This window comes from Rutidosis leptorrhynchoides, chromosome 2 (genome assembly GCF_046630445.1).
Source record: "Rutidosis leptorrhynchoides isolate AG116_Rl617_1_P2 chromosome 2, CSIRO_AGI_Rlap_v1, whole genome shotgun sequence".
Lineage (NCBI taxonomy): Eukaryota > Viridiplantae > Streptophyta > Magnoliopsida > Asterales > Asteraceae > Rutidosis > Rutidosis leptorrhynchoides.
Genome location: NC_092334.1, coordinates 209,363,446 through 209,389,098, shown reverse-complemented (window position 1 = coordinate 209,389,098; position 25,653 = coordinate 209,363,446). Strand labels below are relative to the sequence as shown.

At 31.7% G+C, this 25,653-nt stretch overlaps 1 protein-coding gene across 1 annotated transcript; it reads left to right on the top strand.

Annotated features, from left to right (window-relative positions):
- Positions 1-20,338: 20,338 nt before the first annotated feature.
- Positions 20,339-23,555, top strand: LOC139891665 (bifunctional dTDP-4-dehydrorhamnose 3,5-epimerase/dTDP-4-dehydrorhamnose reductase-like). The gene is made up of 2 exons (XM_071874648.1): positions 20,339-20,897; positions 22,919-23,555. Exons 1-2 carry the CDS (start codon positions 20,448-20,450, stop codon positions 23,372-23,374), a joined length of 906 nt encoding a protein of 301 aa, XP_071730749.1. The 5' UTR covers positions 20,339-20,447; the 3' UTR covers positions 23,375-23,555.
- Positions 23,556-25,653: the final 2,098 nt, after the last annotated feature.

Below are 25,653 nucleotides of genomic sequence, written 5' to 3'. Positions count from 1 at the left end.
TGCTAAACTTCCACATCCCACCAATGTTAGAGGAGTTAGGAGTTTTCTAGGGCATGCTGGTTTTTACCGACGTTTCATAAAAGATTTTTCTAAAATTGCCACTCCTATGAATAAACTCCTAGAAAAGGATGCGCCATTCATCTTTTCAGATGAGTGTATCAAATCTTTTAATATTCTTAAAGAGAAACTCACTAATGCACCAATCATGATAACACCAAATTGGAATCTACCATTTGAACTAATGTGCGATGCAAGTAATTTTGCAATGGGAGCCGTTTTAGGACAAAGGATTGAAAAACGATTTCAACCTATATATTATGCTAGTAAGACGTTACAAGGAGCACAAACGAACTATACAACTACTGAAAAAGAACTCCTTGCTATTGTCTTTGCTTTTGACAAATTTCGATCATATCTCGTTCTAGCAAAAACGGTGGTCTATACCGACCATTCTGCTCTTAGATACCTATTTTCAAAACAAGATGCTAAACCAAGATTAATTCGTTGGATCTTACTCTTACAAGAGTTTGATATTGAAATCCGAGATAAAAGAGGAGCAGAAAATCTCGCCGCTGATCATCTTTCTCGTCTTGAAAATCCTGAGTTAGAAGTTCTAAATGAATCGGCCATACAAGACAACTTTCCTGATGAATATCTATTGAAGATAGATTATAAAGAAATACCATGGTTTGCAGACTATGCAAACTACTTAGTTTGTGGATTCCTTGAAAAAGGATTATCGTACCAAAGACGAAAGAAATTCTTCAGTGATATAAAACACTATTTTTGGGAAGATCCACATCTGTTTAAAAGTTGTCCCGATGGAATAATACGCCGATGTGTATTTGGAGATGAAGCTAGTAAAATATTAAACCATTGTCACACAGGACCAACAGGAGGGCATTATGGGCCTCAACTAACAGCAAGAAAAGTTTATGATGCTGGATTCTATTGGCCAACAATTTACAAAGACGCACACCTTCTTTGCAAATCCTGTGATGCATGTCAAAGGGCCGGAAAAATAAATCAACGTGATGAAATGCCACAAAATGTTATCCAAGTATGTGAAGTATTTGACATTTGAGGTATTGACTTTATGGGTCCATTTCCAAAATCTCATAATAATCTATATATACTCGTAGCCATTGATTATGTATCTAAATGGGTGGAAGCACAAGCTCTCTCAACTAACGATGCACGAGTTGTAGTCAACTTTTTAAAACGTCTTTTTGCAAGGTTTGGAACACCGAAAGCTTTAATAAGTGATCGGGGTACTCATTTCTGTAATAATCAACTTGAGAAAGTTCTTAAAAGATATGGAGTAACTCATAAAATCTCCACCGCATATCATCCACAAACAAGTGGACAAGTTGAAAATACCAACCGAGCTTTAAAACGTATTCTAGAGAAAACCGTAGGATCAAATCCGAAGGAATGGTCCATTAAATTGGAGGATGCACTCTGGGCTTTTAGAACAGCCTACAAAACTCCAATTGGAACCACACCTTTTAGACTTGTTTATGGAAAAGCATGTCATCTTCCAGTAGAAATTGAACACAAAGCATTTTGGGCTTTGAAGACATGTAATCTTGATTTACATGAAGCCAGACGTCTACGATTAAGTCAACTAAACGAATTGGAAGAATTAAGACATGAAGCATACGAAAATTCGTTAATCTATAAAGAAAGAACGAAGAAATGGCATGATAAAAGAATCAGAAGTTCAAAAGAATTTAAAGAAGGAGACAGAGTTCTTCTTTTCAATTCACGATTCAAGCTATTTCCTGGAAAATTGAAATCAAGATGGTCTGGACCATTCATAGTCAAAAGAGTTTTCCCATACGGAACGATAGAATTGATAAATTCAAATGGGATTGAATTTAAAGTTAATGGTCACAGAGTTAAACATTACATACATGGTCCGATGGAAGTCGACAACGAAGTTAATCACAATTTCGACACCACAACTAACTAAGTGTGGGGAGAATCAAGTCTTTAAAGGATAATATGTATTTCTGTTATAGTTAGATTGTCTGTTTTCGTGTAGTTCTCAAAAATGGAACCCGAATGGTCTTTCCCTAGTAGACCCTAAAGAACTAGTCTTCTCCCCCATTCTGAATTTTTATTTTTTTAGGTTTTTACAAAATGAAGACTGCCTGTGAACTAAACCATGGTCTAATGCTACACGCTTTGATCACTAAACGTAATAATGACATACTACCGAGTGAATTAGTATCAGTAATCAGAGAAAGAATGGACGGAGTTAGAAAAGAATCTAGATGCGAAGATAATAAGTTAAAATTTGGTAAAGGAAAATCAAAATCCGCAGCGAAAAGAAGAGCACGACACCTAGAAAGATGTCACAAATGTGGAAAATGGTCACATGGAGGTAAATGTTCAAATAATCAAACCTATTCAAATACCGAATTTGTTACTTTATGCAGAGACGGACCGCTCATATGTTTAGAAGAAAAGACACTGAATGCTCGAGGTTACGCCTATGTAGCCATGGAAAACCAATTAAACCGACTATCTTATGAATGGGATAGATCATATAACTAAGAAATCTATTTCACAGGTATGTCTGTACAGTTTTTATTTTTATTTTTATTTTTATTTTTAACCTTTTGATAATAAACGCTAATTTGTTCGCTAAAAAGTATTAAATTGGTATTGAATAAAATTAGGTTTGGCGACCGAAATTATTGATATCATTCAAAAATTTATTACATCACTGCGAAATTTAACGTTTATTCTTAAGGTATAAATATCTTTAATCAATCAACCCAAAATATTTCAAAAATTCGTCATGAGTTAAATTAGGTCTTGGAACCGAAATTACTTTACCGAAAAGAGGGGCGCATATTTTTGATAATATTTGATTGATTAAAGTGGGATAAAAAGCCAAAAAGATTTTAAATTTTATTTTTACCATGTTTTTAAAATTAATATTTAAATCTTAAATTAATATTGTAAACTTTGTAAAAACAATATATTTAAAATTGTAAATATTTGAAAAATTAATATAAGTTTGGTATGAATTTATAATATGAATTTTAAAATTAAGATTGGTGTGAACTTTTAATTTTTAAAATATGAATTTTTAATTTTATGCATTTCAAATTTTAAGTTTGGTGTGAATTTTTAATATTAATTTTGAATTTCATATTTAAGTTGTGTGAATTTAAAAACAAAAATTTACTTTATCTCATTAAGTTAAAAATATGATTTTTAAAATTCGTCGTAAGTTGAAGACTAGGTCTTTGAACCGAAATTGCTTTACCCGAGGGAGGGACGAGAACTTTTATTATCATTATTTTTAATCTTATTGAATTAAAGTATGCCAAAAACATTAAAAAAACCCCAAAAATCTTAGCTTTTAAAACAATCGCTACAAAAAGACAAATTTTAAAATTTTGTCGAGGGACGGACTAGGACATCGATCCGAAACGACCTCGTCCTAAATAACAAGGGAAACAAAATTTTAAAATTAAGTACTTAATTGTTTCAAAAGTTAATGATTATAAAAAAAAAAAAAAAAAAAACAAACAAACTCCGCGAGCCGCGGAGTTTGAAGTGCAATTCTCCGCGAGTCGCGGAGGAGTCGGATTACAAAAAAAAAAAATAAAGAGCTGCAACAGCTCAGTTTCACACACCACAACTCAAAAATACTGCGAAAAACACTCCGAAAATACACCCAAAAACACCCCAAAAATCCCAATTTTTAACGGTTAATCACCAAATTTTTTACTAAAATCATGTTGAGAAGGATGCTATCTAAGAATTACTCAAGAAAAACGGTAAATTTCTACACCTAAACACCATTTAATCCAAAATTTGGTGTTCTTGAGAAATTTTTTCCCCAATTTGATTTTGATGCTTTTTAGTGTAATTATGCTTAAATTGTTTATGTATTATGCTTGTATAACCTAGATTGATGCTGTTTAACATGATTAGAAGCCTTAAACTTCAAATTTTGAATAATCTAGGGTTTGTGTTCTTGAGCAAATTTGGGGCTTTTTGATATAAACAGGTTATGGCCGATTTTTGTCATGAATTGTTGCTAAATTAAGTAGTGTAACATGTTTAGGTAGTTAAATGATCCAAACTTTGAGCCTAAACATGATTTTGAGAATTAAAGTGGACTTTTTCAAGTCTAAAATTCATGAACTTGATTTTTGAAAGATAAATGCCATTTGAGACTTGTTTAATTGCTAGTAATGATTATTTTGACATGTTATTTGAGTTGAATGCTTATGAACTTGGCGAACATTTTCGTATATGCTTATTTGAAAAAGTGTAGATTTGATAAAAATGTGAAAATGAGCTTAAGTTTGATATAAATTGATAATGTCATTGTAATTATTTTGATTGATGATTTTGCTGACACTAATGCATATTTGGATGCACAAAAATTGTGTTTGATGTGTTTTGCAGAATGAAAGGGGTGAATCTTCATCCCAAGCCCGCAATGCTCCTGCTGAGAATTTGGAACAACAGGAGGTGGATAACTACTACAAGCAGGATATACCTCATCCAGTCATGACCTTTTCCGATATGCACTTGGAAGAGTTGCACCCGAACCTGAGATTTGACAGACTTTGGATAGATTATCCAAAATATCAAAGGGGTTTGCATACTCTTCATTCTAAGGTTGTTGAGGTACCGAGGGTCATAGAATGGGGACCCTTAGAAGCTGTAGAATTGGCCGGGCCAATTAGGGAATTACTTGTACAGAGGTATGGTAATTCTTCTTTTAATGACTGGGTACGTTTATTCACCATGCATAGACCTGTATATAAAGTATGGTGTGAAGAATTGTTATGTAGTATAGAGTTGAATGATCGGGTAGCTAGTTTAACCGATCGTTCTTTTATTAGATTTTTGTTAGGTGGTTCGATGCGCCACATGTATTTACTGGACATGGCTCAGGCTTTACGTATATATACGCCTGAGGAGTTAGCGTCTGCCGATTGTAGAGGATTGATACTAAACGGTAGAAAGATAGATGAAAATTTTGATACACACGGTGTGTGGAGTCAAATGACAAGCCATCACCGTTTCAAAGGGGGAAATTACTCTTATTTGGATATAGATAGAGCCGAATTAAGAGTGATACATAGGTTTTTAGCTAATTCGATTACACAAAGGGGTAAGAAGAAGGAAAAAGTAAATGAACAGGATTTGTTTTACCATATGTGTATTCGAGACCCACAAAGCGCTGTAAGTATACCGTATTGTGTGGGTTATTATTTATCAGCTATGGTTCGGGGGATGCAACCGCATAGCATAATAGGAGGTGGTATTTTTATTACTTTGATTGGTGAATATCTCGGTGTGGATATAAGTCGGGGGGATTATTAGTAGAAGAACCAGAACCCCGCGATACTATAGGTTTAAATGTATACCATGGTGCGAAAGTTTTGAAGAGGCAAAATAACGCCGCAGTATGATACCATGGTAGACATCCACAGGTGGAGAGAAACCAACAGCAAGGTAATGTAGGAGGCGGGAATGAGATTCACGAAATGCAAAGGTTTATAGCTTCTCAGGAATACGAAAATGCTAGACAGAGAGCATTTGAAGATTGGAAAGTTCATCAGAACCAAATCATAGCTCATTGCCAACATATAGGTAGAAACTATATTCCTACACCGAAACCCATCTTCCCTCCCTGGTCTATAGAGATGCAGCCACCGTATCCTACGTATGACCCTGCCGAAGCATTCTATAGCACCTATGGTTATGCCTGGAACCCCTATTGGTACCAGTATCATCCCTAGTATACTTATTTTTTTTTTGTAATTTGTAATTATAGATACGTTTAATGCTTTTGTTAATATTGTAATCATTTTTATAATTATCTAACTTTTATTCTTAGATTTTAATAATTTTTGAATGTGGGGTAATATACCAAACTTCAAAAATATGTATATATGTTTACAGTTTATCTTATGTACACAACAGGGTAAAACAACGCATTTTCAAAGACTGGCATTAAGTTCAGCAAAAGCAACTAATTTTGACGACAAGATGCAAAATATATGTGAAATAACAACAAGACGGAATGAACAAATGATGTGCACCATTTATCATTCAGCAAACAAACGCCAATATATTTGGAAACTTTGGTAAAAATTTAATCATTTTCACACTAATCACCCTCAATAATTTAAATTGTTACTGATTTCTTGCAAATGAGGGCATTGCAAGATCTTAAGTGTGGGGAGGGGTTAAATTCTTTCGGATTTTAAAAATTTTTACTTTATACACTTGGTTACCATTAAAAATACTAGTAAAGCAGTAGTTGTATTAGAATCTAGTGCTCTCTGATAATAAAGAACAGCCCTGGTCTTATATACTGACTACCCAATTCTAGTAAAATTTTTCAAAATTTTCAATTAAATGAACTAAAAATCATGTTTATATATATTTATGAACGATAAAACTAGGTTTTAACACCGAAATTATTGTTACCTCAAAAAGGACATAAATTGATAAACAAACCAAAATGTTAAAATTCATTTAAAATGGAATATAGGACGATAAAAAGGAAAATAAAAGCCAAGTGTGGGAAAATTTACCAAGTTATCTTAAACATATGTCACATATATCTGTAACAAATAACTGAAAATACTTCTGCTTTGGACTAAACTAAACTGTTTTACCCAATGAAAGAAAAGAAGAGATGGATCTACACGATGAATCAATTCCATCATTAAAAGGAAGTAAAGTCTTCCGAAAAAGAAACGCGCTTCTTGATTTAGGTCATGAAGTTGTCGTCCAGACCAGCTGTAGGTTGACGAAAAATCTAGAAAAGTCATCACTAAAATCAGCAGGAAATCCACGGACCTCAGCATTAAACAGGGTCGCCAAGTGGTCAGATTTATCCTAACCATGAGAAGGATTTATCTCGTACAATGGGGGGCACCATGCAAATTAGCTGGATAAGACTAATGAATCAGACCCCCAGAAAGGATAATCTCCTTTTAAAAATTAAAAATCAGCTTTTAAGACTGATATTACTCAATCCTTGAGATTGACTTTAAAGATTGAGAATTACAAACTCATGGAATTCAATGATATCTAAACTCGAGCTTGAACGAGAAAATATTTTGATCAAAATTACAAACCGATTTGTTTTCTGAAAACCCTATTTTCAATGCGTTCATTACCATTGAACGTAAAAACCTAGGAATTCACCTGGAATTCATTAGGTCACCTGAACTAAATCGGGTGTCAACCGTAAGAACGGTGGTTGCATAGTGGTCAAAGACAGGACCTTGTGCCATACCGAAAAATTATAAGGGTGAGCTTTACTATTGCTCCTACCAAGGATAGTAATTGCGTCCGACACGTTATAGACCATAATTAAAAGCATGTCAGGGGACATTGCCTTAACAGTTGCTTGTTCAACGCTTTCCTTTACAACCGGACGGTATTTTATCGAAAGGTAATATACGGGACAAGTAAACTGGACGTGTTGCTTTCTAAATACAAGGTTAGCAAGTGGGTGACACAAAACAGCAAGTTTTGAGCTAAAATTTTCAATTCTGAAACCCACCAAACCCACAAAAATATTTTGCAAACTCCGGAAAACTTATCTAGGGTAAAAACTAGATTTTCAAAAGATCAAATGTTTTCATAAAGATCCAATTTCCTTAATGGATCTAAATTTTTATAGTCATATGGGACTGTAAACCATATCGTTACTACCATTGTTCATACCACCGTATAGAAATCACTGATGTACAAAGTGTGAAGAATAAAGAAGTGATTCTAGTATTTCGAGACGATATTGCTTGAGGACAAGCAACGCTCAAGTGTGAGAATATTTGATAATGCTAAAAACGAACATATATTTCATAGCATTATTCCTCAAGAAAGACAAGCTTTTAGTTGCAATTGTTCTATTTACAAGTGATATTCGTTTAAATAATAAAAGGTGAAGACAAAAGACAGATTCGACGAATTGAAGACGCAAACGACCAAAAAGCTCAAAAGAACAAAAGACAATCAAAGAGGTTCCAATTATTGATAAGAAATGTCTCGAAATTACAAGAGTACAAGATTCAAAACGCAAAGTACAAAATATAAAATTGTACGCAAGGACGTTCGAAAATCCGGAACCGGGACTAGAGTCAACTCTCAACGCTCGACGCAACGGACTAAAAATTACAAGTTAACTATGTATATAAATATAATATAATATATAATTAATTATATTAATTATATATATATTATATTTATAAATAAAAACCGTCGGCAGAGAAAGACTCCAAAAGGGTGAGCTGTAAAAACAAACTCCGCGACTCGCGGAGTTTGAAGGCCAAAAAGGCCGCGAGTCGCGAAGCCCCAAAATGAAAAACTGCCTATAAAGCCAATCGAATTCTGATCATTTTCATCAATCTTTTTCTTCTTCTTCTCATACGTAAAATATATATATATATTTATAATTTATATTTTAATTTTAATTATAATTCTAATAATAAGGGTATGTTAGCGAATATTGTAAGGGTGTAAGTCGAAATTCTGTCCGTGTAACGCTACGCTATTTTTAATCATTGTAAGTTATGTTCAACCTTTTTACATTAATGTCTCGTAGCTAAGTTATTATTATGCTTATTTAAAACGAAGTAATCATGATGTTGGGCTAATTACTAAAATTGGGTAATTGGACTTTGTACCATAATTGGGGTTTGGACAAAAGAACGACACTTGTGGAAATTAGACTATGAGCTATTAATGGGCTTTATATTTGTTTAACTAAATGATAGTTTGTTAATGTTAATATAAAGATTTACAATTGGGCGTCCCTATAAATTACCATATACACTCGATCGGACACGATGGGCGGGGTATTTATATGTACGAATAATCATTCATTTAACCGGACACGGGAATGGATTAATAGCCACTAGAATAATTAAAACAGGGGTGAAATTATGTATAAAGGACACTTGGTATAATTGATAACAAAATATTAAAACCTTGGGTTACACTCAGTCGACATCCTGGTGTAATTATTAAACAAAGTATTAAAATCTTGTTACAGTTTAAATCCCCAATTAGTTGGAATATTTAACTTCGGGTATAAGGATAATTTGACGAGGGCACTCGCATTTTATATTTATGACTGTTGGACTGTTATGGACAAAAACCAGACGGAAATATTAAATAATCCAGGACAAAGGACAATTAACCCATGGGCATAAAACTAAAATCAACACGTCAAACATCATGATTACGGAAGTTTAAATAAGCATAATTCTTTTATTTCATATTTAATTTCCTTTATTTTATATTTAATTGCACTTCTAATTATCGCACTTTTATTTATTGTTATTTAATCGCACTTTTAATTATCGTACTTTTTAATTATCACAATTTTATTTTATCGCACTTTTATTGCAATTTCATTATCGTTATTTATTTTACGCTTTAAATTAAAGTCTTTTATTTATTTAATATTTTACATTAGGTTTTAACTGCGACTAAAGTTTTAAAATCGACAAACCGGTCATTAAACGGTAAAAACTCCCCTTTATAATAATAATATTACTTATATATATATTTGTATTTTTATAAAAGTAAACTAATATAGCGTTAAGCTTTGTTTAAAGATTTCCCTGTGGAACGAACCGGACTTACTAAAAACTACACTACTGTACGATTAGGTACACTGCCTATAAGTGTTGTAGCAAGGTTTAAGTATATCCATTCTCTAAATAAATAAATATCTTGTGTAAAATTGTATCATATTTAGTAGTATTTCCTGCTAAAATTAATAACTATTTCGTATCCCTTAGCTTTGACATCAATGTTATTATCATCATTTTTACTAATATTAACTTGGTATAATTTGAACTACCGTTTTGATAAACAAATAAAATACATAAATATATATATATATTTAACACATATAACATAAAACAATATTTTATTATATAAAAAGAATATATGAAATATAAATATATTAGTAATCTAAAAATAATATCATTAATAAGTTATATATATATATAAACTTATTCGACTACGATTGTGTGTATTAATATATATACACAAATGTTATAGGTTCGTGAATTCGAGGCCAACCCTGCGTCGTTCAATATAGTCATATGTATTTTTACTACAAAATACAGTAGGTGAGTTTCATTTGTCTTTTTACCCTTTATATTTTTGGGCTGAGAATACATGCGCAATCTTTATAAATGTTTTAAGAAATAGACACAAGTAATCGAAACTACATTATATGGTTGAAGGATCGAAGCCGAATATGCCCCTTTTTGCTTGGTAACCTAAGAATTAGTAAACCGATCTACTAATTGACGCGAATCCTAAAGATAGATCTATTGGGCCTAACGAACCCCATCCAAAGTACCGGATGCTTTAGTACTTCGAATTCGTTTTTATCATGTCCGAAGGATTTCCCAAAATGATAGGGATATTCTTATATGCATCTAGTTAATGTCAGTTACCAGGTGCTCACCATATGAATGAATATTTTGTCTCTATGCATGGGACGTATATTTATGAGAAATGAAAATCTTGTGGTCTATTAAAATAATGGAAATGATTGTTTATGATAAACTAATGAACTCACCAATCTTTTGGTTGACACTTTAAAGCATGTTTATTCTCAGGTATGAAAGAAATCTTCCGCTGTGCATTTGCTCATTTCAGAGATATTACTTGGAGTCATTCATGACATATTTCAAAAGACGTTGCATTCGAGTCGTCGAGTTCATCAAGATTAATAGTAAGTCAATTATAGTTGGATATATTATGAAATGGTATGCATGTCGTCAACTTTTGATGTAATGAAAGTTTGTCTTTTAAAAACGAATGCAATGTTTGTAAAATTGTATCATATAGAGGTCAAGTACCTCGCGATGTAATCAACTATTGTGAATCATTTGTAATCGATATGGACCTCGTCCATATGGATTAGGACTGGTCTCTTCAGTTGGTATCAGAGCGATGGTCTTAGCGAACCAGGTCTTGCATTAGTGTGTCTAACTGATAGTCATTAGGATGCATTAGTGAGTCTGGACTTCGACCGTGTCTGCGTGTCAAAAGTTTTGCTTATCATTTTTGTCAAAAATCATCTGCTTATCATCCTTAGGAAATTACCTACTCATTATTATTAGTCTAGACACGTTTTACTGCATTGACTGCATGAATAGTGTATAGACAAAATTCATATCTTAGCGTATCTGACAATTCATATCTTAGCTTATCTGTTACTGTAGACCTTGCCTGATATCTCTCGTAAAAATCTCCTTAATTTAAGGGATCCTGGTACTATATATTTCTATGCAAATTATGCATTGAGAATACCATCCAACTATCAATTGCCGTCACTAAACTCTTCATACCAAAAAATCTTTCATGAGATCGCGTAAGATGGCCTCTACGAATCAACCAAGTTCCTCTGACTCCGAAGACAGCGTGACAGGAGCACACCAACCAATCAACTACCGTGATTACTGGAGAAAATGGGGGTGGGTTCACGACATACTCACCCTATGGAGAAGGGAAGAAGGTTCTCCATATCATGAATCGAATCTACCACCTAACCTTGGAGTACTTAACCCGCTCACCGGCGAACCCGTTCGCAACACCGTTTATACCCTATTTGCAAGATTTTTTTGTCTTGAAGCTACCATTAATGGAACTAGAGAAGATATCCGACCTCTACCTCACAGTGATAATTAACCAGGGTTAGTAGAAGAAGGTAGAGAACTCCGAGCTCGAGTATTAACTTTAGAGAGCACGGTATACAATTTGCAAGCACCAGCAGTATCACCAACACCAGTAACATCACCAGCCTCAGCACCAATGGCACCAGTACCACTAACAACCCAAGTTTCAACACTCCATGCCTCAACATCTCATTCTGTACCTCGAGTATAATCATCGTTCTACGAATCATTCTACATCATTTATCTTCGTTCGACATGACGATTATGTAATCTCTAATGTTTTAGAGATTATATATTCTTGTTCTAACTGTAAATCAAATGAGTTTAATATCATATTGACTCATTAAATCCATGATTACATCTAAAGAAAATATATATGTATATATATTTTCATAACGATTGTAATTAAAAATTCTTTCGTATAAACTGTTAATGATGAAAATATTTTAACGGGTAGGTAATACCCGAGGAATATTTAGATTTCACATTAATAAATTACACTGTACATTCTTCGAATCTAATTCAACGGTCAATTATCATCCTACTTACATCCACAGATATACGAATTTGATTCACCACAGAATAACCATTTTCATTCATTTTCATATTTGGATTTTAATCTATCAGAATCCAACAAGTGGCATAATGAAGAACACATTTGACGAAATAAAAACTTGATAGAAACAAACAAATTAACTATGAAATTTTGTTAAGAATCCACGCTAACAAAATCCTAGCTAACTAATTACATTTTATTTATCGCAGTTTATTTATCGCAATTTAATTATCGTAATTTTATTTATCGTCATTAAATTTCTGTTATTTACTTTACGCATTTTATTTATCGTCATTTAATTCTATATTTATTTTACGCACTTTAAATATCGGGACACGTATACAAGGTTTTGACATATCATATCGACGCATATATATATATATATATATATATATTATTTGGAATAACCATAGACACTCTATATGAAGTAATGATCGAGTTCTCTATACAGGGTTGAGGTTGATTCTATAATAATTTATATACTTTGAGTTATGATCGAGTCTGAGACATGTACACGGGTCACGATACGTATTAATCAATTCGGATACTATATATTAAACCATATATGAATTATTGGACTGTTAACTGTGGACTATCGACCGTGGACTACCAACATTAGACAATTAAAATGAATTAAAATATTAATTATAACATATGAAACTAAACAATTCTTCAAGTTTGCCACTTGAGTTCATCTTAAACCTCATTTGTATCTTGACGATTACAATCTGCTTTCAAACCTTTCATGATTCTTAAAAACACCTCAATCGGGAGGAAGAATCAACCGCAATTCATCTACGGAAGGAAAGATTTATGCATACAGTTATGCACCGGAAAACACTCAGAAACTGAGTAAACGTTTAACACAAAGCTGTGATAATTCCTTTAGCATTATTATTATTGAAAATAACTTTGCAATTCATGTTCGAGATAACCAGTTTTGTCACAGCTCCAACAAGTCAACTTCGACTTTCCGTTCTAAACAACCTTATTATAACCTTGATATATACGTGTGCTCTTTTATTGCTACTGGGGAACCTTTTATATTCCATCTAATTACCAGCGGATGTACCAGTAACCTCGTTGCTCTTTGGCTCAAATCTCTACGACAAATCAATATATTTATCTATTGAAGTCTTATCATGAACTCATCGGTATCTTGTAAAGATAATTACCATACCAAGTACCGGAAGGCATCAATCGATAATCTCGAAATTCTCAGCGATTCTACGACAACAATATATATATATATATATATATATATATATATATATAACTTCTATCTCCTGTATTTACGAATTTCAATTCTGAATTTCTGAAAAGCGCTTTAGCTTATGAATCAGTTTCCTGAGTTTTGAAAAAGCTGATGAAGCAGTGAAAACTGAAGACTGTCTTAACAGTCAAAAGTTTGATGATAAAGAATGGCGTGTCAGAAAAGCTCAAAGATTTTGATACTGAAAAAAAAAAAATTGAGCAAATCATGAAAGAGACTCTGAACAAGGACTAAACTTGTACATAAAAGAATCATGATGATTGTGTTTCTGATGAAATCTTTAACGAACACCTTACTCCTTAATCTCTCTAAATCATCGTGAATGAATTTCTTCATCACAATTTGATTCAGAAATTCCAAGATATCATCGTATCTTTCATTATAAATATCCTCCATATTTCTGAAGATATTTTCATAATTATTCTTATCTGAAATCATTAATCTCTTCGTGCTATCAGTTTTACATCATATAGAAACTGTTAGTTTTTATATTCTGTAAACTTTTGAACTTAAAATATGAATGTTATTGAAGTAATGTTGAGAACTGATGCATGAGTTAGTATAATATAATGACATTTGATCAACGTGATTATATTACAGTAAGTCATGCTGAGTTTCTAATGGGACGTGATGATTCACAGATCATAACGTCATCATGTGCCATGTTACATAACTCTTTCATTCTGCTTAACTTCTGAATATATTAAGAAAATATATTCTTGATAATTCTATTCTCAGTGATTCTGGTAATTTGACAAATCAAATCGTGTGATTTCATTCTTTCTTGTTTAAGAACATTAAGTTCATTCGAAATTTCACACCTACGGATTCTGGACCATTATTTGCAAAAAGAAAACTAAAGCACGGAGCTCCGAAATAGAAGGGGGTATAAATCATAGCAAATAAGAGAGAACATTAACTGTGAATGACAATATTTTAGAAGACGAAAGTAGGGACTCCAAAATATAAGAGAAAATATAAAGCCCAATAACAATGCGGAAGTTACAAACCGTGGATATTAATAGGAATAGCGATATAAAGACACGGCATAATTAATAATAGTATCACCCTAAGGTTATATTAAAAGTAAACAGATTTTTCTGGTGGAAGAGAAGGATGACAGAATTGATAATTTGAAAGAAAAAAAAATATCAAGGATTAGAAAGGGATTAAGCATTTTCGCAATCTTTTGGATGTATGAACTAAGAAAGAAAGTATAGGAATGGTGAGAATAATAGAACGGAAGAGTTTAATTTATAATGGAAATATCAGACAGAGTAATCGAGGCAGAACACCGTATTTAATTATAGAGATCTTAATTTCCTTACTCACCGGAGAATCAAATCTTTAAGATCTTCGAAGATTTTCTTTAAATCCCTTGGATTCCGGAAATCAACCGTAACTACGTCACCGGTTAAGTCAAATCTTCATTTACTCATTTCACTCTTTTGCGATAGCTTCATTCGTACTATTCGAATGATCGAATTGTTTTATCTATATTACTCAATGACGATAAAACTCTAATTATCAACTTATATTTGTCATCAAAACATTTTTATGGTTATCCATGACCACTCCACTCAAATTTCGGGACGAAATTTCTTTAACGGGTAGGTACTGTGATGACCCAGGAATTTCCGACTAAATTTAAACTTAATCTTATTATGATTTCGACACGATAAGCAAAGTTTGTAATGTTGAGTTTCAAAAATTTTGGAACTATGTTCATATGTTCAATTGACCTTCGACTATTCCCGACGATTCACGAGCAATTGTTTATAAATAAATAAATAAGTATATATATATATATATATATATATACATATATAAATATAATATTATGAAATTATAAAATACATTTTAATCAATTAGAATTAAAAAGGTAAAATAAAATACAGAATAAATAGTTGCTATTAAAATGAATATATATATATATATATATATATATATATATATATATATATATAAAATCTAAATATAAGTAATATTATATATATCGTAAATTATAAATATTAAATATTTAATATAAGTTATTATATAATATATACTATATACCTAGTAGATATGATAAAGTAGATATGATATAATAAATGGAAATATATTAAATATAATTAAAAAGTTTGAATATAATTGATATATTAACATATTATTATCATTACTAATAGTATTATTATTAATATTATTAATAAAATTGTTATTATTAAATATATTGTAATGTATAGATAATAAATATCAGACATATGTTATTATATAACATTAAATATTACACAATTAATAAATTATAAAAGTTAATATAATTACAAATTAAAATATAAATATTATATTAATAATGTTATTATTACAATCATTAAAATAAATATTAATATTGATGTTAAAATCTATTATGAATATTAATATATATAACTATAAAATATAATACATGTAATTTACTATATTAATGTTAATATTATTATTATCAGAAAATAATACAAATTATAATTATTATCTTTAACAGTATTAGTGTCATTTTTATTTTTATTTTTTTACTATCATTATTACTTATTATTATTAATGTGATTATTAATATAATTTTAATTATTAATATTAATTTAATTATATAAATTATATATGAAAACAACCCCTGGTACGATCTTGTTACACATTATTATCAATATTGTATTAAAATTTTGTTTCTGTCGATTTTGTTACCAGTCACGATCACATAACAATTCTACATTATATAGATTATATTCTGTAATCAATTAAGGAGGAAAACAGAAAGTTTATAAAAAAAAAAAAAAAGAAACGAGTAGGCTATGTCTTGGATAAAAATTTTAAAAACTTAGAAAACGAATCAAACTTCAAAATCCTTAAATGCTGTTTTGTTAGGAATCGTCTATTGAATCTATCTGTAAGTTTTCAGCCTTTAATTCCTTCGTTTGATTTCGAATTTGCAAAGTCAAAGTAAAAATTCAAAAAGTCAAAGATTTTGTTCATCGTAAAATTTGAATTCGTTTTAGAGTTTCTGAAGCAATTGTTGATTCATAAAGTTTCTATAAATGATTTGCAACATAATTCATGTCATAATTATAATCTATAACTATCTAAAATTTAAGATTCGATTTTTAGTTTAAGTGTTCTTGACTGAGATTATGCAATTGATTGAATTCGAATGAATTTTCAAAATGTATAAATGTAGTTCTATTAGGACTCACTTAATTGAACTTTATGTAAAGTATCAGCCTTCAATTCTTCGAATTGAGTTGGAATTTGAGAGTCAAAGTTTTTAAATTAAAAAGTCAACGAATGTTCTTCGATTAAATTTGAGTTTTCTGTTGAAATTCAAGTCCAATTAATAATTGAGATAGTTTTTATGAATGGATTACAACATGTTTTATGAAGGAACCTAGAACTAAAACGATCTATTTTCAAAATCAAGTTCCAAGTGTTTTTCGTTATTTAACTTGCTGTACAATTATTTATTTTTTATTTTTCTGATAAAACAGCTTAAAGTCCTTTTAATCATTTTTTTGTTTAAGTTATGAATCCAAAAATCATTTACAATGTTTTAATAATATGGTAATTACCTTTGGTCGACTAATTTACAAGGAAAACAGAAATCAGAAAGATAAACAAAAATCAGAAAGATAATTTACAGAAAGATATACAGTATATATTTACAAGGAGGTGGATTATAACAGATAAACAGAAATCAGAGCATTGGTTAGGGTGTTGAGTTGAGGATTGAGAGGTCGCGGGTTCGTGCCTCGCTTAAGGTGTTTTTTTTAGAAAAGGCTTTGAAGGTTGTTCTTTATTCTAATTTTTTTATTTATTATTGTTATTATTATTAGTTTTAAAATTATTATTATTGCTATTTATCAATTATTATTATTATTACAAGTATAGGAATTATAATCATTATTAATATAGTTATTACTAGTATTATTATCATTAACATAACTAATATTATTATTATCATTATGGTTAATATTATTATTATTAGTTATTATTATTATTATGATAATTGTAATTACTAGGTATCACTAATCAAATTGAGAGTATTACCATTATCGTTATTATTAGAATTATAATTACAATTAGGATTATTATTAGTGTTATTATTAATGTTATAATTATTATTATCATTATCATTATAAGTATGAATATATATATATATATATATATATATATATATATATATATATATATAATAAAGAGTACTACTAATATATAATTACTAAAATCAATATCTTAAATATCATTAACACTAAAATTATTATCTTTACAAGCATTATTATTAATATCATTATTATTATCATTAATAGAGTTATTATTAACATAAGTATATTATTAATGTTATTATCATCATTTTTACTAATATTAACTTAGTATAATTTGAACTACCGTTTTGATAAACAAATGAAATACATAAATATATATATTTAACACATATAACATAAAACAATATTTTATTATATAAAAAGAATATATGAAATATAAATATATTAGTAATCTAAAAATAATATCATTAATAAGTTATATATATATAAACTTATTCGACTACGATTGTGTGTATTAATATATATACACAAATGTTATAGGTTCGTTAATTCGAGGCCAACCCTGCGTCGTTCAATATAGTCATATGTATTTTTACTACAAAATACATTAGGTGAGTTTCATTTGTCTTTTTACCCTTTATATTTTTGGGCTGAGAATACATGCGCAATCTTTATAAATGTTTTACGAAATAGACACAAGTAATCGAAACTACATTATGTGGTTGAATGATCGAAGCCGAATATGCCCCTTTTTGCTTGGTAACCTAAGAATTAGTAAACCGATCTACTAATTGACGCGAATCCTAAAGATAGATCTATTGGGCCTAACGAACCCCATCCAAAGTACTGGATGCTTTAGTACTTCGAATTCGTTTTTATCATGTCCGAAGGATTTCCCGGAATGATAGGGGATATTCTTATATGCATCTAGTTAATGTCGGTTACCAGGTGTTCACCATATGAATGAATATTTTGTCTCTATGCATGAGACGTATATTTATGAGAAATGAAAATCTTGTGGTCTATTTAAATAATGGAAATGATTGTTTATGATAAACTAATGAACTCACCAACCTTTTGGTTGACACTTTAAAGCATGTTTATTCTCAGGTATGAAAGAAATCTCCCGCTGTGCATTTGCTCATTTCAGAGATATTACTTGGAGTCATTCATGACATATTTCAAAAGACGTTGCATTCGAGTCGTCGAGTTCATCAAGATTAATACTAAGTCAATTATAGTTGGATATATTATGAAATGGTATGAATGTCGTCAACTTTCGATGTAATGAAAGTTTGTCTTTTAAAAACGAATGCAATGTTTGTAAAATTGTATCATATAGAGGTCCAGATGGATTAGGACGGGTCTCTTCAGAATATTTCTGTTGAATATGAATCTATGTTTCAACACTTGGATATATTATTAACTTGGGATATTTTGTGATTCTCAGGTGATAAAGTGGAAGTGAAGACTCAGTAATATAAGACCATTGAGTTTTGCTGGTATCGGTGAGTGGGACTATCCTTTCGGATATTGTTATATAGTACTAAGACAGTGTAGTGTCTTGTGCTATGATGAGTGATATGCTCCAATTGACCAGATATGTACGATTAGATTGTGCCTTTAGTCAGTGACCAGTGACTGTGATATTATGTGATTATGTGTACACTCAGTGATCCGTCGAGGTGTTGTGTGCGACGGAAGAGGTCAACCATTCCTAACGGGGTGTCTTGTACAATAGGAATTGGGTTGGGTTCTTGTGTTACTAATATAGTGGTATAGTGTGAATGACGAGTGCGTCACGTCTGGAAGACTATACCAGTGTTTCAGTATTAATGGCCCGGCCAGGCCGCCGGTCCTCTTGTGATCAATTCTGTGCTAGTGACTTAGTAGCCTGTGACTTGTGACCTTAAGCTGTGCTTAGAGCTTATAGTGATATCCTATTTGATATTTCTATTCACTTAGCGGTGTGCTAATTTCCCCACAGTATTTTTCCTTGCAGGTGTATATTAGTGGCTTTTGGTGGGTATAGCAGGGCAAATGAAGATGTTTGACACAGTGTGACTATGATGTTTTATGTAAACGACTTTACAACATGATCTGTAATTAAGTAACACCAGTGATTTTGTGAAATATGACTATATGTGTAATTAATAGTTAATAATTGACTTCCGATGTGTATTTTAAAAGGAAAAAATCTCGGGTGTTATATGATATTTATATTATATAAAATTAATTAACAGCATAAATTTTAAAATTACATTAATATAATATTTATAGGATATTATATAAACGTATGGGCTCATGGTTGTCAATTGAAGTTAAAATAGTTATTTGATCATTTTTATTGATATTTAGATGTACGTCTGTTCTACTTCGTTTGAGATTTTGACATAATGAAATTAGTTTGTACGAAAAACATATATACAATTAGAGATGTACATAAAATATTATTGTTAACGATCAGTTTTAAAACAACTTTTTAGTGGTTCATGTTTGGTGTTTATTTGTCAATTGAAGTTAAAATGATTTCAATGAACGAGTTCATAATCTATGCGTTAGTATTCAATATTAAAGTTTTCGATACAAATGTTATCAGTAATAACTAATTTTTTTATTGTAATTATATTATACATTTGATAAGTGTCAATACCGTTATCGACTATTAATTTATACAAATGTCAAATGAGACTCATAAAATAAAACTACTTATTTATATAATACGAAATAAAAACACAATTAAAAACAGCTGGCGCATCTCTCTCCCATCTTCCATACACTCATATAAACGCATTTTTAGCCCATCATTAGTCCCTCTATATCTATATATATCTCAATCTCTACACTTCACAATTAACAAAAACATATCGAAAATGGTTTCGCAATCCAACGGTTCAGCCGCTACTCCACTTAAGTTCTTGATCTACGGTCGAACCGGTTGGATAGGCGGTCTACTCGGCAAAATCTGTGAATCACAAAACATCCAATATACTTACGGTTCCGGCAGGCTCGAGTCACGTGACACCCTCGTCGCCGACCTAGCTGCCGTGAACCCTACTCACGTGTTTAACGCTGCTGGCGTCACCGGCCGACCAAACGTTGACTGGTGCGAGTCACATAAAGTTGAGACTATCCGTACAAATGTTGTCGGGACGTTGACTCTTGCTGACGTGTGCCTTGAAAAGGGGTTGATTTTGATTAATTATGCTACTGGGTGTATTTTTGAGTATGATTCGGATCATCAGCTCGGGTCGGGTGTCGGTTTTAAAGAAGAGGATACTCCCAATTTTACTGGATCTTTTTACTCCAAGACTAAAGCTATGGTAAGTTTGTTTTCTATTGTTTTTACCTTTTTCTTAAAGTTGGTTGGCCTTTTAATTATGTGTGATTTTGTATTTTTATGTGAATTTGTTTTATTTTAAAAAAAATAGGGGTGGATCTAAGATCTTGGTATGGTATTTGAATGACGAACGTTAGATTTTATTGGAGTATATATTATAATATTATTATTATATCATCATCATCTCATCATTATTATTATATTACTCCGTATATTATTATTAGTGTATTACTTTGGGAACTACAACATAAAAATTGGTATTTATGATGATCCATATTTCTTAGAGCTTTTTTATAATGTTGAAGATTTGTGCAATGGAAATATGGTGGATCTAAGGTCCATGTAATCATTTCACCAAAGTACATATTCATTTCATGGATCCATGTTATCATTTCACTAAAACTAGTGCAATAGTGTAAATTTTATTATCAACTGATATTGGGTTCTAGTTAGTTTGTTGCAAAAATGTGGTGGATCTGATATTGGGTTCTAATTTCATTGGGCTTGTGAGCTTTCAATTTAGTAAGTAAAATTACTGTTTTTTTTCATTTAATCTGGATGTTGACTGTTTTTAGGAGACATAGAATCAGACACTTTTTTCGATTATGAGGCAAATGAAAACAGTACTATATAGAAAAAAAAAATTAAACAGCCCCATGTCTCATTTTATGCATCTGTACTAGTTATATCAATGAGACCAATGATGAACCCATAACTTGAACGTATTAACCAAAGATAAAACCATTAATATATGATAAAAACTGTAAGAACTTATTGTTTACTTCAACATCACATTTTTCTTCAACTGTCTAAAGTTTAATGAGAATGGACGGTTGAAGAAGACACCTCATCTCTTCTCTTTACAATTTATAGCAGCTTTATCATTCGGTTAGTACTTACCTTTCATGGGTCCCAAATTACATGTCATATTGAAGTATAAGTACTATGGACCCATGGACTAAGATATATAAGATAAGATATACAGAGTAAGTGTGAAAGTAAACCGTTAAATGGTTATGTTTCTTTTGAATATTTACATCAAAATCCAAAGTCAGACACATGTTAGCAACAAAAATATTATAAAATCATCACAAGATTCATTGCATATTTATTCAAAATTCTAGTGATCTATATGTTATGATAGTTTTATGTGAATTTGTTAATAAAATGTTGTGGATCTAGAGTCTTGTGTTGCATTTGAGAGAAAAGACTAAGCTTTATTAGTTTCTAATGGTTCATGCCACTTTTTACTTGAACGAGACTTATGTTTAGGGTCCCATGGAGTGAAAATATTAACTGAATGATCAAACTTTAAGAGGAATTAGTCTCTGAAATTTCATTTCTATCAAACTTTAGCGTATTTTGAAGATTTGTGCCTAGTTTGCATTAGATCTGGGAATTTATGCAATCACCTCCTCTAATAAATTGTGTTGGATGTTTCTGTATGTGTAAGTTGAAGTGAAATCCATGCTTTTTGATTTGTTTTGTTTTGTTTTTCTGTTTAGTTTCTGCGGTTACTTAGGTGAGCCATATGATGATATGAATGGGAAATGTTAAATAAAGGCTAAAATTTGTAGAAATTAGTAAACTTTTGTGTTTTTCTTTTCAATATCTCACATTTACTCGACTTAAACCGTTGATTTCCTCACAAGAGGTCTCAGGTTCAAACCTCTCTTTAGCAGCTTATTTTGGGGTGGCCGTGGAAAAGGCTCGACCCAGTTAGGCCGCATTAAAATACTCACATTTAGGCTGAATAGGAAAAACCCTATCCGTTTACCCGTTTACATTTACTCGACCCGGAAACAATTATGAACATTTTGATAATGACCCTGATCTTGTCAGACCCTGTGTCCCTCTCTACAATTGTGTTCATGATATGTTTTGTATGAACTTTACAATGTCATGATGTAGATTTAAGATCTTGATGTGCATTTTAGAGAAACAATTTCACGTTTAAAATACGTATATGTGTCAATTATACATTGTCTCTTGTTTACCCTGCAGGTAGAGGAACTCTTGAAAAACTACGAAAATGTATGCACATTACGCGTAAGAATGCCTATCTCATCAGATCTTACAAACCCCCGAAACTTCATCACTAAAATCTCTCGTTATGAGAAAGTCGTCAACATCCCAAACTCCATGACCATTCTTGATGAACTCCTCCCAATCTCCATTGAAATGGCTAAAAGAAACCTAACCGGGATCTACAATTTCACTAACCCTGGTTGTGTTAGCCACAACGAGGTCCTAGAATTGTACCGTGAGTACATTGACCCGAACTACACATGGAAGAACTTCAATCTTGAGGAACAAGCAAAAGTGATTGTTGCACCAAGAAGCAACAACGAGCTCGATACCACAAAGTTGAAAACCGAGTTTCCCGAGCTCTTATCGATCAAAGAATCGCTTGTGAAGTTTGTGTTTGAGCCAAACCGCAAGACACCTGTTGCAGCTTGATGGTAAAGCTTGAAGTTGCTTTGATTATGGCGTGTTTTACATGAAAGTGATATTGTTGTATGTTTTATCATACCATTGAGGATTGCTATACCATACAGCGAATTTTTCGTGTTCCATTTTCTGGTTTGTTTTGTTATAAATAAATTAAAGTTGTTGAAAATGATATACTTGATTGTATGAACGATATATTTTGTATTCATTTGGTCATGTGAAATGATGCAAGATATCAGATTACTAAATTTGGTTTCCGAACGAATATCGAATCGAATCTAAATTAAAAAAATTCAAACCGAATTTTTTGAACAGGATCGATCAAAACCGAAACCGGAATCGTAATTCGTTTTTTGGTTTCGAAATTTTTAAATTTAGTTAACCGAAAACCGAATTAAAATTCAAATTCAAATTAATAACATATTTAAACGTATTTTTTTTTGGTAAAAGGTTTTACCCGATAAATATTATTAAAAAATAATAATATTACAGAAACAAGAAAGCACAAACGACCTCAAGCGGACCAAGAGGCCCCACGAACTACCAAACAACCAAGCTAGAACCTATACACAAAAGAACTAGCAAGACCAAAGCAAAAATTATCTGCCTAACCACATACACAACTTATAACCAGCCTGATTTTATACCAAACATAGTTCTATCCTTAGAATGAGTTTTCGAAGCCATAAACACAGAAGTTTCATCTTTATCAGATTCAACATTGCTTTCTTCATCAATTAAACTAAACGCCTCTTTACTCAAAGCATCGAACGTGTTATGAGTCTTCACTTGAGAACTTTTACTTGTCCCAACTTCCGGCTGCTTTTTGTCCCCCGAAACACTCTTATGCAAACCATTATTAGAATCATTGTTCTTCTTGGGCCTATACATCAATCTTTGCTTCGGTTTACTTACACCAAAAGTAACCTTCTGCTTGTTACTACCCTTCGTCACCTCTTTAGCCACCTTCTTTCCAACTACCTGAAAACCATCTTCATCAATAGACTGATTACCTTTGGTAACAGTCACCACTGTCGAATTCACCATTTTTGGATCCTGGGCATCTGAATGCCACAAAATTGGACATTGAGAATCTGTGTGTCCAAAGATAGCACAACACGCACATCGTGGAGGCTTCCATTCATATTCCACCTTTAAAGAACATACGGATTTACTCTTACCATAAATACTCGGAATCGCCAACTTGATGTTCTCTTTTAACTCCTTATTCGACGATACTTCAATCAATGCTCGATCAAAATTTGGCCTCCCCCACGACTCAATGCACATTGTACTCGTATATGAATCCAACCTCATAGGATAACCAATATTTGATGCTATGACACTCAAACACGTCTCGGTATATCCAGCAATCGAGATATCATGAATCTTCACCCAAACCGGGACCCGGGATAGGTCCTCCTTTGTTAAAGGAATCAGGGGACCAAATGTTGAGAGTAATAGGCATTGAACGAATAATCCACGGGCCCGATTCAAGAACTCCTTGCCATCCAGTTTTCGATACAAACTTAAAAAAGAAGAAACCCTTAGAGTTCATCATTATTTTCTCCAACCCGAATTTCTTCCATACGTTTGAAACATAATTTTTAACCACCGGATATGCCACTCTATTGCCTAGAAAATACCCATAAAGAGTATAATTGTAGTGACCCGTCCTAATCTATCTGGACGAATACATTACATTTGGTTACATCGCGAGGTACTTGACCTCTATATGATACATTTTACAAACATTGCATTCGTTTTTAAAAGACAAACTTTCTTTACATTGAAAGTTGACGGCATGCATACCATTTCATAATATATCTAACTATAATTGACTTAGTAATAATCTTGATGAACTCAACGACTCGAATGCAACGTCTTTTGAAATATGTCATGAATGACTCCAAGTAATATCTCTAAAGTGAGCAAATGCACAGCGGAAGATTTCTTTCATACCTGAGAATAAACATGCTTTCAAGTGTCAACCAAAAGGTTGGTGAGTTCATAGGTTTATCATAAAACAATAAAATTCTGTAATTTTGATAGACCACAAGATTTAAATGCTGCATGGTACAAATGGGCCTGAATCCTATACCCACATGTAATGTACATGCGATATCTTTTAAATACAGTACACCTTTCTCGTGTACGAAACCATCTTTCATAAATCTTAGTAACCGTACACATATCTCGTGCACAAAAATAACATACACATAACCTGTGTATAAAATCATTCTCTCGATACATAACATTCACTTTTCATTGCTTTCATAGCTTGGCTT